At 39.5% G+C, this 20358-nt stretch overlaps 1 protein-coding gene across 1 annotated transcript in view; it reads right to left on the bottom strand.

The window, feature by feature from the left end:
- Positions 1–20358, bottom strand: part of LOC126272140 (WD repeat-containing protein 43) — a 92995-nt gene that overhangs the window by 6839 nt on the left and 65798 nt on the right. Inside the window, exons 5-9 of the mRNA XM_049974754.1 lie at positions 19604–19772; positions 19366–19452; positions 11694–11882; positions 11035–11186; positions 7549–7802 (exon numbers count right to left, since the gene is read on the bottom strand). Coding sequence (XP_049830711.1) covers positions 7549–7802; positions 11035–11186; positions 11694–11882; positions 19366–19452; positions 19604–19772 — 851 coding nt within the window. The remainder of the gene's footprint in view (positions 1–7548; positions 7803–11034; positions 11187–11693; positions 11883–19365; positions 19453–19603; positions 19773–20358) is intronic.

Genomic DNA, 20358 nt, shown 5'->3' with positions numbered 1-20358 from the left:
TCCAAAGTGAGGCAATAAAATCTTTCTTGTATATGTGTAACTGAAAGTAGTTCCTGTTGAAGAAGACCCACAGCAGCATCGGAATTATTGATCACTATGGTCAGAAATGGTGAAAAATGTCACCTCGTCGCCGCCCCCCACCCCCTCCCCCGTTCCAGGCACCTATTCCACAATCCCCACTCACCCTCCGGCCAACTTCATTGCACTGCAGACTTTAGCTCCATGTGAACTAAAACTACTGCATACCAAAACCCAATGACTGACTGTTACACCATTTTATGCTTACAACTGAAGATCTACAATTTCATTCACACGCAACACAATGGATCAACAGCTGTTGGCGTGTAATTTTTCAGCATATATTCAAAAAATATCCCCCCCCCCCCTCCCGCCCAAGAACCATGGACCATGCCGTTGGTGGGGAGGATTGCGTGATTCAACGATACAGACAGCCGTACCGTAGGTGCAACCACAACGGAGGGTTGGTTATCTGTTGAGAGGCCAGACAAATGTGTGGTTCCTGAAGAGGGGCAGCAGCCTTTTCAATAGTTGCAGGGGCAACAGTCAGTAGTAAAAGTTTATATGCAAACTAGCTCTGCAGATGACAATGAAATTGAAGAAATGTATGATGAAATAAAAGAAATTATTCAGATAGTGAAGGGAGACGAAAATTTAATAGTCATGGGTGACTGGAATTCGGTAAGAGAGAGAAGAAAACGTAGTAGATGAATATGGATTGGGGCTAACAAATGAAAGAGGAAGCCGCCTGGTAGAATTTTGCACAGAGCACAAGTTAATCGTAGCTAACACTTGGTTCAAGAATCATAAAAGAAGGTTGTATAGATGGAAGAAGCCTGGAGATACTGACAGGTTTCAGATAGATTACATAATGGTAAGACAGAGATTTAGGAACCAGGTTTTAAATTGTAAGACATTTCTAGGGGCAGATGTGGACTCAGACCACAATCTATTGGTTATGAACTGTAGATTAAAACTGAAGAAACTACAAAAAGGTGGGAATTTATGAAGATGGGACCTGGATAAACTGACTAAACCAGAGGTTGTACAGAGTCTCAGGGGGAGCATAAGGGAACAATTGACAGGAATGGGGGGAAAGAAATACAGTAGAAGAAAAATGGGTAGCTTTGAGAGATGAAGTAGTGAAGGCAGCAGAGGACATAGTAGGTAAAAAGGAGAGGGCTAGTAGAAATCCTTGGGTAACAGAAGAAATATTGAATTTAATTGATGAAAGGAGAAAATATAAAAATGCATTAATTGAAGCAGGCAAAAAGGAATACAAATGTCTCAAAAACGAGATCGACAGGAAGTGCAAAATTGCTAAGCAGGGATGGCTCGAGGACAAATGTAAGGGTGTAGAGGGTTATCTCACTAGGGGTAAGATAGATACTGCCTACAGGAAAATTAAAGAGACCTTTGGAGAAAAGAGAACCACTTGTATGAATATCAAGGGCTCTGACGGAAACCCAGTTCTAAGCAAAGAAGGGAAAGCAGAAAGGTGGAAGGAGTATACAGAGGGTCTATACAAGGGCGGTGTACTTGAGGACAATATTATGGAAATGGAAGAGTATGTAGATGAAGATGAGGATCAAGATGAAATGGGAGATACGATACTGCGTGAAGAGTTTGACAGAGCACTGAAAGACCTGAGTCGAAACAAGGCCCCGGGAGTAGACAACATTCCATTAGAACTACTGACGGCCTTGGGAGAGCCAGTCTTGACAAAACTCTACCATCTGGTCAGCAAGATGTATGAGACAGGTGAAATAACCTCAGACTTCAAGAGGAATATAATAATTCCGATCCCAAAGAAAGCAGGTGCAGACAGATGTGAAAATTACCGAACAATCAGTTTGATAAGTCACAGATGCAAAAATACTAACGCGTATTCTCTACAGATGAATGGAAAAACTGGTAGAAGCTGACCTCGGGGAAGACAACTTGGGATTCTGTAGAAATATTGGAACACGTGAGGCAATACTGACCCTACGTTACTAGCATTTGTAGACTTAGAGAAAGCTTTTGATAATGTTGACTGGAATACTCTCTCTCAAATTCTGAAGGTGGCTGGGGAAAAATACAGGGACTGGAGACTGGACACCCTGCATCTTGTTACAGATGATAATACTGAAAGTGACCTACGACAGTGAACACAGTGAGCACTATACAGAGACAGACCAGTCATCAGAAGATGATGAAGGTGAGATGTCTTCCATCCAAACAGGTCAGTTATTTTACTTAGGGAAAGACAAACGAAATGGAGTTACAATCCACGTAGTTCCAATGTGAGGACAATGTTATTATTGTTAAAGGGCAACAGCTGTAAAAATTTCAAAGAATGTGGAGACTGTTTTCCACTTTTTGTCAGTGACGAAATGCTGACTGATATAGTTACATATATGAATATTTGTATGGCTCAATTTTCCAGAGAGAGAGAGAGAGAGAGAGAGAGAGAGAGAGAGAGAGAGAGAGAGAGAGAGAGAGAGAGAGATGCCATAAGAAGACTGATATAGAATTGAAAGTGTTTATTGGCATTTTGTGCTTGACTGGTACAAAAATGCCTCATTTGAATATGCAGGAAATGTGGGAGGACTGCAATGCTCATGATATATTTTGATTAGAAGTATAAGGTTTGACAATGTTCAAATCTGCTCAGAAAGTTCTAAGTATGACAATCTCACCCCGATTCATAGAACACTTGATTCTTTTCTAGCAAAGTACCGTATTTACTCGAATCTAAGCCGCACTTTTTTTCCGGTTTTTTTAATCCAAAAAACTGCCTGCGGCTTAGAATAAAGTGCAAAGCAAGCGGAAGTTTTGAAAAATGTTGGTGGGTGCCGCCACAACTAACTTCTTCTGTCGAATATATGTAGCACCACACAGGCATGCTTTGTAGGCACAAAGATAAATACTGGCACCAGAACCTCTGTGCCAGTAAAAAAATTAAAAAGGTGGAAGACGAGCTTTTTTCCTCCGCCCCTAGTTTCGACCACTGCATTTTGGTACATTATCCAACGAAGTAAATACAAATTCCGTATTGTTTATCTTCAAATGTAGTAGCATTTAAATGTACTACGAAAATCCGCCTGGCAAGACTGTTTGGGATGTTTGTCAATATGGCCAACTCTACGTTCTGAATTTTTTCCTACCTGTGAAAAGAGATGGTTGCTAATAGGAACTTTTATGAATCGTTAATCGCATGCAGTATCCTCTTCACCATAAGAATAATACGAATATAAACATTTTGCCATGTATTGTTTTGTGTTTGCTGCTATCTCATTTAAATCCTGTCTGCCTAATAAACTATGAAACTAGAGTGAGACAACAGCAAACGCGGAAGAATATACATAACACGTCATGTTTATATTCGTAATATTCTTATGTCTAATAGTGACACAGTCAGAAATGAAGCACAGCAATTGACTAGATTTTTAAATCTAAGGTGACTAATTTCTGTGCAGAATGTAATTTACTAAAGAGGCACCTGCAAAGACTTTCAAACGGAAAAAAATTTTCACCTAAAACTCGTTCAGAGCACCATCTATCATACGCAGTCTATTATTTGGTTCTTGTTGATCATTATCAAAGAAAGCAGCAGTGTAAGTAACAAACAAATAGCAGTCTCTTGCCATTGTTTCGCTAATGAGACCATTCCTTCCCCATTTGCCCTCTGAGTACAGAAGGGAACCTTTCAATCTGTTCCTTCACTGATGACCTCCTCTAAACCAAAGCACCAAGTCTCATTATCAAAACAGGGTTGTTTTCCTTTTTATTACTCCTATTCACAGTTGTGAAGACATTTTCTGTTAGGTCAACTGGACACACCTCTCTCATAGACACTAACCACTTGCCTTCCCCACATCACACAACTCCCCCACCCTCTGTGTGCACCACCACTCCCCTCCCACAACCCTCCACACGTGTCCTCCCTCTGTGCACACTACCACGGCCCCCTGCACCCTGGCCTGCGGCTGACAGCACCACTCCCCACTCATCCTCAATGCGCACTAATCAGGTGGTACACACTATAACATGCTACAGTTCTGTGCGCTCGATTAAGTCACAGTTTAACCAAGCAGCTTACTGGACTTTCTTTCCACAGCAGAGATGCTTGGGCCACACCATTCATATCCCACTTACCCCATTCTTGACAATATTATCTGGCAGCACCACCATGTATACGACAACATGCTGCCTGCTGTGTCAAGTAACAAAGTCACTGCCAGACATTCCCACTCCAGCAGCGGTCACACGTGATGGACTCTCCAACTAACAGCTTCCCGTTACATGCACCCCTCCCATACGCTAGCACTACGGAGGTGTCAGACCTTCAGAAAACTGTTCACACTACAGAATCACTTGTCTCAGCTGAACAAAGGGGCAATATGCCCAGTGCAAGCCAACTCTGCAGACCCTCTCCCTAGATAGACTGCTGCCCACTTGCCCCCCTTCAACCACAGACCCGACACCTGTGGTTTGTTTCCACTGAGGCAGTTTTCATAGGATGCTCTATCAATAGCAGTGCAACAAAAATTGAGATGGTTGTCAGAACATCATATCTAGCTTCCCACCTTCGGAGCTGCAACTGGCATGTAATTTGTTGTCATCTGAGCAGTGTGGTGACATGCGCACATCCCTGTTGCTGGACCACATCCGAGCCCTTGCTGAACCTCACATCCTCCCTGAAGGCTGCTCTCAAATTGCTGATTTGTCCACCTTCCCACCTCCATACACGCTGCCCTAGTATTGCATGCCCATGTACCATTAGGCAAACCCTATGGTCTTGGCCGATAAGCTGTTCGAAACCCTGAACTCCTTGTGACCATGACCGTGGCTGCAACATGGAATGCTGGCTATCACCCCGAGGCTCTGGCTGGCAGTTACCAGCACGACAGCTGTTCACCCATCCCAACCACCCAACCCCTAGCCCGCAAGCGTGCTACTTTCCTCTGAAGACCTTCCAATGCGCAAGCCCTGACCTATAAGATACTGAAGTGCCCAAGTCATCCAAATGAGAGCACTTACCACCAGCGTCGCAGAACTATAACTCACGCGCCCACCACTAGCTGCTGAGCACCCCGAACAGCACAGCTCTAACCGCCCCTCTGATAACCACCACAAACTAGGTGTAGCTTGCTGGTATCACCAGAGGTTTGGTGAGAATGCTGCCAACTGCAGAACTCTGTGCTTCTGGTCCCCAAACCCCATCAGACATCTGCAGTAGTCACACGCAGTTACTGTACTACTACCTCGTCAACATCGAGTAGCACAAACTACTACATCCTGCCTGCCCCCCCCCCCCCCCTTGTTTCAGAGGAATAATGATATTGTTGTTGTTGTTGTTGTTGTTGTCGTCGTCTTCAGTCCTGAGACTGGTTTGATGCAGCTCTCCATGCTACTCTATCCTGTGCAAGCTGCTTCATCTCTGAGTGACTACTGCAACCTATATCCTTCTAAATCTGCTTAGTGTATTCGTCTGTTGGTCTCCGTCTATGATTTTTACCCTCCACGCTGCCCTCCAATACTAAATTGATGAACCCTTGATGCCTCAGAACATGTCCTACCAACCCGTCCCTTCTTCTTGTCAAGTTGTGCCACAAACTCCTCTTCTCTCCAATTCTATTCAATACCTCCTCATTAGTTATGTGATCTACCCATCTAATCTTCAGCATTCTTCTGTAGCACCACATTTTGAAAGCTTCTATTCTCTTCTTGTCCATACTATTTATCGTACATGTTTCTCTTCCATACATGGCTACACTCCATACAAACACTTTCAGAAACGACTTCCTCACACTTAAATCTACACTCGATGTTAACAAATTTCTCTTCTTCAGAAACACTTTCCTTGCCATTGCCAGTCTACATTTTATATCCTCTCTTCTTCGTCCATCATCAGTTATTTTGCTTCCCAAATAGCAAAACTCATCTACTACTTTAAGTGTCTCATTTCCTAATCTAATTCCCTCAGCATAACCCGACTTAATTCGACTACATTCCATTATCCTCATTTTGCTTTTGTTGATGTTTATCTTATACCCTCCTTTCATGACACTGTCCATTCCGTTCAACTGCTCATCCAAGTCCTTTGCTGTCTCCGACAGAATTACAATGTCATCGGCAAACCTCAGTTTTTATTTCTTCTCCATAGATTTTAATACCTACTCCAGATTTTTCTTTTGTTTCCTGTACTGCTTGCTCAATATACAGATTGAATAGCATCGGAGAGAGGCTACAACCCTGTCTTACTCCCTTCCCAAACACTGCTTCCCTTTCATGTCCCTCGACTCATAACTGCCATCTGGTTTCTGTACAAATTGTAAATAGCCTTTCGCTCCCTGTATTTTACCCCTGCCACCTTTAGCATTTGAAAAAGTGTATTCCAATCAACATTGTCAAAAGCTTTCTCTAAGTCTACAAATGCTAGAAACGTAGGTTTGCTTTTCCCTAATCTATTTTCTAAGATAAGTCGTAGGGTCAGTATTGTCTCACGTGTTCCAATATTTCTACGGAATCCAAACTTATCTTCCCCGAGGTCGACTTCTACCAGTTTTTCCATTCGTCTGTGAAGAATTCGCATTAATATTTTGCAGCTGTGACTTATTAAGCTAATAGTTCAGTAATTTTCATATCTATCAACACCTGCTTTCTTTGGGATTGGAATTATTAGAACATTGTTGAATATCAGAATAAAAGCTACCCATGGTAAGAAATACTGTTTCTTAATATCATCCTTTTGATTCATTTCAATACCTTCAGGAGTAAGACGAAGCTAATGAAAATAGATATTAAAATGTCACATGATATAGAATTTCATGCTCTTACATAATTGTAGCACAAATAAAGCAAATTTAAGAAGACAGTAGAATTAAGGAAAGAGAATGTTGAGTGGGGGTAGGCTGGGGGGACTTGCTCCAAATTAGGATCAATCTTATGAACACTGCATTAGAAATCTATTATGCTACAAGTGACAACGTGTGCTCATGAAGTGTTTACTTACATCAAAATTATCCTAATGGAAACAAACACACAGTGATCACTACCTCATTTGGGTCTCTACAAGTGAGTTTGCAACCACACTTTATGCTTACTCTCACATCCTTTGCAACACTCAAATTTTTCAAGATTTTTTTATAGATGTATTAGAACAACATGGCACTACACACCACTAGCATCCCATTTAGTGAAACAAATTCCAAAACAAGATATCACAGAATGAGCTTTAAAGCAGTAGGAGCAGCATGCCAGCCAGTGACAGCATAGGTCTCAAATGGAGAATTCAGCAGATTTTTAAATTTGAATTTCATTTCTTTTTTTTTAATATTAACTTTCATGAAGGGAAAAACATGTTGTGAGCATAAAATGACACAAATAGCTATTAAAGACAGTTTCCAGAAAACATTCAAACAACTTACTACTTTGAGCAAGTTGTTGCTCTATTGACTCCATCTCAAAATTCTTTCTTGGCACTGAAAGCAGTCTATAAAACTGATCCACAAAGTCAAGCTATTAATACAGGTTCCTACTCACCAGTATCCTGATACACCAGCAAGCTCTCTTCTTGTGCTACACTTCGTTCTCCTTCAGCTGCATTTTCCCCTACAATCTGGTCCATTAGCAGGTCAAGCCTCCCACGGAGCCTGCTAAGAGGCGCAAGAACATTTAGGCGTGCTTCCACAAGACCCAATACAGGTGAGAGTGTATCACTTAGGTCTGGATTTGCCAAAAGCTGACTGGCATGAGCAGACACCACTGCTTTTAACCATTTTGCTGCCAACTGGCTCCTGTTTATGCAAAAATGAACCACAATATGGTAATTAATCATTGCTGGCAGTATTCCATACTGGTATGTGCTACTTATGTTATGCTCCTAAAAATATTGAATTAATCTGTATTATGAATACAAATTTACATTAAAAAAAAGGAATTATGCAAAAATTTTAACAACCTTTTGAAACTAAACACAGTAATGCCTGTTCACTAGTTGGTGGTTCCCTAATCAGTAAAATCTAGGATTCAGATATTTTTTCCTCGGTTTCCAGATGAGAAATTAACAAATGGAACTTGAGAAAGCTTCATTGCTTCTTATTCACCTAGGGGACCCATACAAAAACTGAACATATCACCCGAACAATGTTGTAATCAATTTTTTTTGTCAAAAATGAGTTATAGTTTAAATAACGTACCAGCTTATGGCCTGCGCCAACTGGTTAAATTGTTTCCATCTCATTATTTTTGCTACCACTGTGAAGTCCCAAATTCTTTGGTGTTGTGAACAACATTAAGTGAAGGCATCACAAGTGACACATTGAATGTTGTAACAAATGGTGTGGAGAGAAACTTCTATACAGGAAGTAAACAAGTTAACACTTCTGAGTGGGAGGACAATGAACTCTAGGCACTGTCTGATGGTAGACGACCTTGTTTACTGAAGAGGAATGGTCCTGTTCTTGAAAAACTGCCAACTAACAGGATATGTGGAATAACATTGGAACTGAAGCTCTTAATGAGAAGAAAGAAAAGTTTCTCATAACTCGCGTATAAAAAGTTGTATATGTTAAATACTTGCAAGGTTCTAGAACGTAAGTGTAAAATTTTGTTGGAACTGCAATGTTTCAAACATAATTTGTATTTTCCATATGACTTTTATTCACATGTAAGCCTAAATACTGAACTTTTGTGGTAGATGTTAAAAATATTAGGAATGGAATTTTGTTTTTGTTTTTTTTTTTCTCCAGGAAATTATTCGCCACTGAGTTTTCATGTGGAGATTTCTCATCAAATAATAACAAGCAACTATCAGAGATTTCAAACACCAGATAATGATAAGCAGACAATGTTTGGCTTCTCAACAAGCGGAGATGGTTAATGTGACAAGATGAACAACTGAAGACCTTGGTTCATTTATACACTGGTAATGTACGCATTTGTCAAATGACACTATGTAGTGTTTTGCATAATACACTTTGCACAGTGCAAATTTTGATCAACAAGTTAAAGAGCAATTCATCTCTCAAAGACGAAAGAGGAAAGCACTCCAACAAACCTCACAGAATCCCAGATCATGACGTACTTATGAGGAAACGCACTGAATTGTTCCCACAGCAACACAGCCGCCACTTAGGCATGAAAGTATTTTCACGAACACAATTTTTTGGGCATAATTACTGACAAACACTTGCCAAGAAAAGAGAATCAGTACAAATTTGTATCTACTGAAAAGTGTCTTGGCCTTCCAGGAGCATGATAGCTTGAAACTAATATACTTGGGAGTGATACATCCACATCTTCAGTATGGTATTGAGATATGGGGTGGGGCACCAGCTGTCTTGTATAGACAGGCTCTTCAGACTACAAAAAAAGGCAGAAAGAGTGGTAGGCAAGGTAAATAGGAAAGAGTCTTTTACAGAAATCTTACCATCCACTCTTGTGTACATATGCAGGCACTAAAGTTTGTGAAACAAAATCCAGAATATAATGTTACAAACTGTAATGTACACAGGTACTGTACTGGGGGAAGGAACATTTTCACAGAATTGCAAGGGGGGGGGGGGGGGGGGGGGAATGCTGCAGACTGTAGTCCACATACAATAGGAACCATCTTTATTACAGGCTTCCCTCTGACCTCAAGACAGCTAATTTAAACATTTTAAAGAATAAACTTGAGCATTTGTTTATAGAGAAAAGCTGTTATTCAGTAGAAGATTTCAAGTTGTAGTCTCCCTTTGTAAAACACTATATACAGACCAAGTTTGTTTTAGTAACACAAAAATAATTTCTGATGCACACACACTACATCAATGTATGCATTGATATTTCAAGTTGTAAATCTCTCTGTAAAACAGTATATATAGCATAACTTTGTCTTTTCGCAGCAACAAAAATGATAATTTCTGACCTTCACTATTTATATCAATGTGTGCACTAACATATGTTAAATGAAACATTTTTACATCATCTAAAAACTATGACAATGCCCAAAAACTGGTTGTTATATGGACAGCAGACAAACAAATAAATGCATCAACAAAAAAGCTCTTCTCCTGCCCTGAAATAAATAATATCCTCCTGACCCATCCCACAGTGGTATTCCACCTCTCATCCAATCTACGAAATATCTTTTTCTGTCCCCTGCTCCTAATACCTTGGCTAGTGGTTCGTATCTCTGCAACAGACCCAAATTCAAGACCTGACCCATACATCCTACCACCGCCACCTACTCCAGTCACGTCACTGACATCTAACTCATTTGCGAAGACAACCATATATCTGCAAATTACACATGGACATAATTATGAACAAGCTGTCTGTGTAAATAGCCACCACCAAACTGAGGCCAACAGAGAGTTGGACCATCTAGTTGCTGAACATGCCACCCAACAAGGCCTGTGTCATCCGAGTTCTTCCCACTAACACCAGTTTTTCTGAACTGCACAGGAGATAGCTCTTCCTACAAGATGTCATTCATTCCTGTAACCTCCCTGGCTTCAACCTTCACTAGTCTGTCCTCCACATGCCTATCCTCTCCCTGCTCCCAATACAATAAACATATGCTTTCTATCCTGCGAGTACATCTGTCAGCTACTACTTCTTCTCCTCTATTTCTCCTCTCCTGCCTCTCCCCCCCTCCAGCACAGCCAGCCAATCCTGTCCACATCATTTCCCTGTAAACTGGCACAAGCACCACCAACACCTTCCCCTACCTCTACTCTGCTATCCCTTCCCTTCACTACTGCTTGACACTTCCTTACACCAAACACCCCCTCCCCACCCCCCCACCCCTCCCAAGCATATTGCTGCTCACATCATACACAGTCACAGTCAGGCTCTAATGCCCGGAAGCAGTAACAATAGGTGGGTGAGTTTTTGTTGTTGTTGTGTGAATGTGACAGAGTAGTTGTTCTGAGGAAGGATCTCATTGGAAAGCTTCAATATTTCTAGCATTGGTTTTGTTGTGCCTGTCTACATTGTCAGAACTACAGAGAAATGTGCAAGCTATTGACATCAAGTACTTACACATGTGGTCTTCCATGAAGAAGCGTTGCCAGCTCTTTCACTAAGGGTGCAACTGCTTGCAGCGGAAGTCTCTGCACAGTGTTGTTAATAATTTTGTCTTCATTCCTGAACAGAGCACTATGCAACATTTTCTTGTCTTTGCTGTGCAGGGCCTGTTCACAATAAGACCTGAATCAATCACCGCAATTATGTTGTTGCTAAAGGCATGAAAGTTTTTGCCTTATCTTCAAATATTGCACTCAATGCATTTTATTTAAACAGTTATGTAACATTGATTACTAATTTCTAAAATCAAATCCCTGCAAAAGATAGGACTAATATCTGTAGTTATGCCACAATGAGTTCATTCTTTGTAAACAAGCCCACAAACATAATATTAAGCAACAATACTACATAACGTATACATTGGAATTAAAAAACATCCTTACTGCTTCAACGTGAATATGAAGCTGTGTGATACATCATTTCTTTGAATCTTTAAAAGTATTGCTCAAGTGCAGATCATGTACACAAGCAATGGACAGTTTAGTTATACTTTTAAAACTTTATACCAAATATAACATGAACTCATGGAGCAGAGCAATTAACTTCTTAGCTTGGTAATTTTGATCTGCATTCTTATAGATGATACATAATTATGAAACAGTACTGGGCAATACCTGGACAAGCAGGTGAGCTAAGCTATCACCACGAGGAGCTGCCCTGTTTTGTTCTGGTTCTTTCAGTTGTAAGTTCTCTAGTCTCTCCTCCATTGGCACTTCAGACTGAACTCTACGGCTCCTTTTTGCTGGTGTTGTTGCGGGTGCCTGCATGTACTGAACATTTTCTTCTGTTTCCGGAATTTTCACCTAAACAAAAAGACATATTTCATCAAAGATCATAGCAAATATATCAACATCCTTTAAATTCAGGCTCTTACAGAGGAATGCTAGGCAAAGAATGATGACCACATACAAGTTTTAAAACAAAGTATTTCAAGGTAGAAATGAGCACAATTAAATCATTCTTCGAAGCCTCTTCATAATGTCATTACTTAATTTTGTCTTCATTCCTGAAAGGAGCACTATGCAACATTTTCTTGTCTTTGTTGTGTAGGGCCTGTTTACAGTAAGATCTGAATCAAAAACATCCACAAAAATGCGAGGAAGCAAGTTCTCACCTATACAACATTTTCTTAAGCTCCAGCCTAATAAGACTGCTTTCCATTAGGCAAAACTCATATGTACGGGTGGTTTGCTCGATTTAAAAATGGCAATATGTCGACTGATGACAAACCTCGTTCTGAATGTACATCAAAATTGACGAAAATACTGAAAAATTTGATTGTGTTCATAGACAGTCAACTGACAATTGATTAAATGTCAGAGATTAGTGGGTTGTCTTTGAGCTCGATTCAGGAAATTTTAACAGACGATTTGGGAATGAGAAAGGTTACTGCCAAGTTAGTTCTCGGGTTCTAACTGACAATGAAAGTAACATTGAGTTAAAACATGTTGTGCTTTTAAACAACGGCTTGAAACTGACCCAGATTTTCTGTCAAATGATGATGATGATTGGTTTTTGGCGCACTCAACTGCGTGGTTATCAGTGCCCATACAAATTCCCAACCTGTGCCAAGCCCAATCTCGCCACTATCATGAAGGATGATGGAATGAGGAGGACAACACAAACACCCAGTCATCTCGAGGCCGGGAGTCGAACCCGGGATTCCGGGCTCGGGAAGCCACAATGCAACTGTGAGACCACGAGCTGCGGACTTTTGTCAAATGTCATCACCAGTCAAGAGTCCTAGTGCTATGGTTATGACCCACAAACTAAGCAACAGTTAAGCCAATGGAAGACCTCATTGTCAACAATGCTGATTTGCTTTTTCGATGCCAAGGGCACATATCATTCAGAGTTTGCCATCGATCAAACCTTTTATTCGGAAGGTTTAAGAAGATTGCGCAACAGTGTTCATCAAAAAAGACCCGACAAGTGGCAGACAAGAGGGTGGTTCTTTCACAATGACAACACACCTGCACACATAACCTGTTACACAGTTCTTAGCTAAAAGTGGCTTGCCTCATCTGGCTCTGTGTGACTTTCTTATTTCCAAGCATGAAAAGGGGCTTGAAAGGACATTGATATGACAACATTCAATAAGTCAAGGAAAATACTAGGGAGAAGCTGTTGGTCATTTTTAAAGATGACTACAAAAAAATTTTTTGGACAGTGGAGCACCAGTGAGACAAAGGTATTAGTTGTAATGGAGAGTATTTTGAAACAGAAAAGATTGGTTTGTAAACAATTTGAAAATATACAGCTTTTGACTTTTTTTTAGCCCCTGGCAACATACATGCATGTGGTTAGTTAAATCAACTGGATTATCATTTATGAAGTATGTGTTGGGGGAGAGGAGAAGATTGTCTTCAGAAAATATTTTCACTGAGGTGTATATGACAACTTGGAGCTTTTGTTTTGACCTTTATTAACATCATTTATGTCACAACAATGAACAGTCACTGTGTTCATACAAAGAAAAAATTTATTTTTGATGCCCAACAGATGCAAGTGAAATATTTCTTATGACTAAATGTACCAATAGCTAAAATTCTTCGAGATTTCAAAATATATGGGTGCGTCACTGCTAACATGAGAATTATTCTAAACTAATACTGAGTGTGGGCAATCTTTTTATGTCAACTACGAATTCAGACTTTGCAGGAGTTCTGCAAGCAGAAACTGATTGGCAAATAACACAATGAACATCCAACAAGGCATCATCATAACATCTATTTTGACCATTAATGATGGTACAGGACAGCAGATAAAGAAGGTTAGTATCCCGTTCCCGTGATGGAGTGTGAGACAAAAAGGTTTGCATGCAAATAAAGGCGAGCTACAGGGGCAATAAAGTAAATGACTGTGTTTAAGACCACTCTGAATTTCTATTACACCAACAGCAAGTTTACATTATGCTACATAGCCAAAAAATTTTAAGTCCAGTGTAGCATAGGAGATTTTTCTTCAGGCTGCAACCTTCATTTGCAAGTCCTATAAGAAGAAGTGCAAGGATGAACAGGAAAACGGTAACTGTCACACTTTGCTCAACAATCAGTGCTGTACCTCGTCATGAAAGAAGGTTGAATTAGTGCAATAGTTATTGCAATTACATAAAGCAATCCCACTCTAGTCAAGTACTGGTGCATCATAAATAACTTATGTACGACAAGAAAAGTTGAGAAAGTATTGTTAAACTTTTCTCTTTAATTGTGTGATACTTTGTGCGTGAAACAAATGTACCTGATCTGCGCAACATTTTCATGAAATGGGTACATCCGGTTTACAATCCTTATTTCGTTCAACAGGTTCCTCCAGTTAACATCAAACCATCTTAACACATCATTTTGTATGCTGTCAGGCAACAGAACAATTGACAGAAGAAACAATTTTTTTCCTCCATAGTGCAATTTATGTGCAATATTTTGAAAACATTAATATTACACACACACAAGCAAATTACAACATAGAATACATGGAAAAGTTTTGTACAGGGCACATATTCACGATACCTTGTTGAACTGAATGTAGCTACCTTTCCAGTTAGAAATTGTCCACAAACTGCAGCGACGCAATGAAATTGGTTTATATTGTAAACTTTAAATACACTTATGTCTTATAGGATAATACAGGGTAGGGCAAATAAAAGTGGCCTAGATGAGTGGATACAGCTGGACATGAATGTAAGCATACAGCCACAACCCGTGACGTGCACACCCGCCAAGTGATACACACTGGTTCAGAGCATAGTGCAGGTTGTGTCAGTATGAGTGCAGCAGTTCAAAGAGGACGATTGTACTCTGAGTGGAGCAGCAGGTGTTCCATGTGGAAAGTTACGCGACAACAAAGTCATGGTCAGTTGTTTGCTGAGAAATTTAATGTTGGTCAAAGTGCGAGCAAAGAGTGTCATGCAATGCTTAGTCCAAAAACAGCGGAAGGAAGGATCTGTTTTGAACAAGTCAAAAAACATTCTAAAACACACCGACATACCAGAAAATGTGCCTGCAGTCCACCAGAAAATACTTCAGAGTCCTACCAAATCAACTTTATCCCTATCACAGGAGTCCAACATATCAAGTCAATCATGCAGACAAATACTCCATTGGACTTTACATGCAGCCTTACCAAGTGTGTGTTGTTGATCAGCACCTCCAGTTTTATGAGTGGTTGTTGACTAAGGTAATAATGAATGGGTTGGACAGGGATCCATTCTATATGTCTGATTATGGCTGGTTTCACCTGAGTGGTTATGACAACTCCCAGAATCACAGGTTCCTGGCAGCAGAAGGTTGGGGTTTGGTATGCAGTGTTTGCACGCTGCATTATTGGTCTCAGTATCTTTCATCAGACACTGACTTCGGCACCTACACTGCCAACATTTTGAAACCATTTGCAGCAACATTAACAGGAAAGACCTAGTTATTTTCATCTGGATGGAGCAACTGCCCACACAGCTAGACAAACCTAGCAGCACATTTACACTATCTTCAAGTCTGCCAGAGTTGTTAGCAGAGTTCAGTCTGGTCGCGAACCTATCTGGCCACCCAGGTCACCTGATCTGTCAGTGAGAGATTACTTTGTGCAGGGAGCACTCAAGTCTAAGGTGTTTCACAACAGCCTTCATAGTCTTCCAGGACTGCAGCACATTTCAGCTTCATTCCACCTTGAGCAACTTGCTGACGAGGACGAAAAAGTGGCAAGAGAAGAATAACTGTCACTTTCACCATCTGCTATAGTCCGGTTAGTACTGTATTTCGTTTCCTCTGCTATGCTTCTTTGTACACTGGAATTCTGTTCTCTGGGCCACTTTTATATGCCCTACCCTGTGTTTTAGGATAACTCTGCTCAAGCAGAAGTATTATATTTATCTTAAAAGCAAGCCATCTGTGGCACATATCTTATTTGAAAGGGTGTAACAGCAATGAACTTTTAGTACAACAAGACAGAGGAATGATCACTGTGCTCTTACGACACATTATCACTGTACACGAAAGTTTGTAGTGTTTTATGTATAAACAATTTCATCATGCTTGCGCCAGAATTTAAGGCAGTTAATGATAAGCTGAATTTTTTCAAACAGATATCTAACGCTTTTCTCCTTCTATTGTAGGAATACTGCTTGTCCACCTAATTGAGTCGTGAGGATGCAGTACACTGCAGTTTAAAAAAGGAAAGCAATTTGTATACTAGTGATCACTGGACAATAGTCATGTAAAGAAAATTTAGATTTCTTTACCTGATCCGACAATTATAATTTATAGTATCTTTTGTTATTTCAAATGAATCACCTCACACCCATTCCAGAATAATTCCTTCTCATAGGCCACTGCTGCCCTTTCCCTCTCCTTTAATATTATTGTGTTTTGCAATATTTCTCTAATTTTGCTTTCCACAGTTCAGTATTTTATTGTTTTGGTTTATTTCTAAAGATGTTCTGAGTAACTTCCGAAATGTTTCATGATCTTGTGTCCATGTCCCAGAGCTTCAACAGAAAGATAAATAAAATGGTAGACGATGGTGATCTTCTGACCTAAAGCCTTACTTGACAATCATCCACAACTGATGTGCTCAGTAATGAGAGTAGCTTGTCTAGTAAAAATCCTCTTCCACCAACATGAACTCAAAATTAAAATCCACGTATTTCTCACTAAGTACCACAATAAATTTATCTTTCATACTACAAAGACTTATTTTTCATCAAAGCAATGTCACGAAAGTGCAATGTGCTCTGAACCTTTATACGTAGTTTTAAGTTGCTCCCATTCTTCGTCCTAAATTTGACAAGCAGATGAACCTATCACAGCATGTACTGCAAGGGAACACATTATAGAATATGCACCTTTCATAGGTACCAAAATTGATTGTTTCTTGTAGTTACTGGAGCTTGACTATGATTACATCAGGGAAAAAGGTAAAATTTCTACAATGTTGTAAGAATGCACCAGCAAAAAATGATTTATGCCATTCAGTGAGATTACTACATACATGCAATTTCTGACACCCTTCCCTCTCCCCCATTTTGCCTAACAGTTGATATTCCACAAAACATTTCATACAATCAAAGGTTTAAGGTGTAACGAAACTGTAAATGTCTCAAACACCCAGGTCTTAGATTCATACACAATTCATTATTAACTTATGAAAGCTTAAACTGTTCAAATTAACCAGTTTATGAAATACATTTTCAAACTTCTTTCCTTAATGCTTGCCATCAACTGATACTAAAATGCTCACAAAAAATAGCTAGCTGGGGCCTGTAATGGAATATTCATGCTAATGATTCGTAACGTGATTCATGCCATTTATTTAGAAAGCACCACCCTTCCAAGTCAGACACAGATACACTGCGTACACCATTAATCCTACTGAATACTAACTCCTCCTAGACAAGTTGTAAATTAAATGTTACATTGTCCAGTCAGTTACTCAAATTCTAAACAAACAAACATAAATGTGAACAGGAAGCAATATTACAAGACACACTGAACATTCAATAGTAAAAATAAAGAAAAGTTTAAGAAAACTCCCTCAGTTTGCAATAAGAAATGAAATTCACAAAACAGTATAATGCAAACAACAATTTGTTTTCGGTATCTTTGTATATCCAAGAGAAATGTGAAAGTTCTCAAATTGGCAGAGTAAGATTTTCTATAGATAAAAGAAACAATAATTTTCAGACATTCCCATTATGTCAATATTTTTAAGTCCAAGCGAGTAGAACCTATCGCTAAATCTTCAATTCTGGGACTTCCATAAGCTCTTCACAACACTCAGAAATTCACGACCACAAATTCCTTTAGATATGACAATAAATGGCAATCAGTGGGTGTCAAATTTGGCAAATAATGCAGATGTACCAACAATTCATACTTCAAATCCTTCAATTTCTTATTACCAAACCACTTTTTGCAGGTGGGTACACTGTCCTAATTAACGAAGATTTATTTTCCTATCCAGTCCAGATCACTTAATTATATATACACTTGGTCCATCACCTAACTCCCAGATGAGCTTCGCGGGCCAGATACAGCTTCTGCTTTATATGGAGATATTGCACGTCAACAGAAGTTCTGCTCGGCTGTTTGCCACTAAGGCCCCTGCAGCTGCCACACACCTGGGGTCGCAAGCTAGGCCAATACATGGCATGCAGGTCATGGTAAACAGCTGCAATCACAAGCAACTATTTGCGTTGGCATGATGAAATGTCCACAACACCACACCTGTATTCCTCCGCTGACGTCCACTTAAGTCACTGCTGAGTCCCTCGAAGGTGAGTTACGCCCCAGGCAACCTGTGATATCAATCTGTAGTAGTCACACCACTTGACCAAGGATACAACTGCCCACTTTCCTTCTGGATGTGCAAGGCCACTGTCATCCAACCAATGCTTTGATTGCCAATTTGTTTCTGGCAAGAATTTGCAGATCCATGTACCATTCACAGTAACAAATTTGTGTGCAAAATTAACTGAATTTTCTTTTAAAGTTCCAAACACTGTTGAAATTTGTTTCCACAACTACTTTTGGTCAGCATGCAATGACAGCAGTATCTGTATTACACTAGCTTTCCTCTTGGTTAATTCTTACATTAAAATGTATACCCCATATTTCTTTTGATATGCCTGTATCATCATCTACTATTGCATACATCATTGATCGTTCTTCATTCAATACCAAATTATATATTTCCTCAATGTCTCTGTGGTTGCAGTTTTGGGAAGGTATTACACATGGGCCACCTTCGTGTACAGTTAACATTTGAATACAGATGCCAGTTTCTAAACTGCTGAAATAGAAGCAATAATACTCATGGTGATGATGTATTCTAGTTTATCCATTTGAACAGAACATACAACCCATCTATTAAATAAATAAATAAAGTAAAAAAGCACATCACGAAAACTATATCAAGTTTGCATTTGTCTTACATGCTGCAAAAAATGTACCAACATAACAAACAGAAACATTTATTTCTATCAATGTTATCTCTGAGCCACATCAAGACATTAACATTTTGGACTCTTACACATAAGACAGTAAAAATGGGATTTGTTAATGTTCAACAAATAATAGACCCGAATTTTGTCACTCAAAATGACCACAACTAGAAAACTACAGAAATTTGGAGTTCACACAGAGGTTCTACAGCAATCATTCTTCGTATCCATGATTCAAAAATGGAACAGTGAGGAAGGGAAACATGGTGGTACCTAAAGTACCTTCACACATGTCAGACAGTGGCTTACATAGAATGTACGTTGATGTAGATACGATTTGTTTACACATGTACCTTCAATGATGATTCCTCCTTTGTAACAGCTGGTTGTCGAGGGTCTTTCCTAACTAGGCATAGGACCTTCTCATAACAATTTGGAACCTGGAAGAGTGCAAGTATAATTTAAACTTCCATCAAAGTGTCCTAGCACATTATACCAATTTATATCCTATTCCTTTTACTAACACTGCTATTAATTTTTCCTTCTATTTTCATTTTATTGATATTTATCATTTATTTCAAAAATACTTACTATTTTTTCAAATGTAAGGAATACCATATTTCCATGTGCAATAAGTATTGTACTTTCATCACACAAATGAGCACCAATTATTGGTATTGGTGTTACAGTTTCCTTATTTTGTCCAGTATCCGAGGCTATTTGTACAGTAACTTTTGGTTTAAGAGGTTTCTGACATTTTCTGTAAACAAAATTTACATCATCATTCAGGATATCACAAAATGAATCCCAAAATCTCAAAAATTAAGAAATTATTACCAAGAAAAGGGAAAAATCTTATACAATAACAAACAGCAATTTCACTCTTTTGTGTACAAAATGACACAAATTCAATGAAAAGCCTGCTGCCTTGCAGGTGGCGGTTCGGGGGGAGGGGGGGGGGGGGTGTTAAAAAGCTAAACCAGATCAATCCTGACAGGAAATCCACTCTCGCACTTGGCCTAGGATGCCAGCCAGGAAATTTGGACATCACTTTCAAAAGCAAAATGAGCCACCTCAGATCATTTAATTCCAGGCGAGATAATGGTAACCACCGATAACAGCAGGTATGAAGGTGTAAAGCTTAATGGTAATAGGAGTCTCGTGATGGTGCAAAAAAACCACGAAGAAGACACCAACCACATATAGGGACAATTAATATAAAAACATTGACTGAGAAATGTGAAGGGTCAGTAGATCTGATGGAGAGAAGGAAGACATCAATCCTTGGGCTCGATGAAACAAATTGGAGATGGGCTAGCTGACCGTGAGTACATCAATGAGAATAT

This window comes from Schistocerca gregaria, chromosome 5 (assembly GCF_023897955.1).
Source record: "Schistocerca gregaria isolate iqSchGreg1 chromosome 5, iqSchGreg1.2, whole genome shotgun sequence".
NCBI classification, from domain to species: Eukaryota; Metazoa; Arthropoda; class Insecta; order Orthoptera; family Acrididae; genus Schistocerca; species Schistocerca gregaria.
The sequence above is the reverse complement of the archived record's forward strand: the minus strand, read 5'-3'. Positions and strand labels throughout refer to the sequence as shown.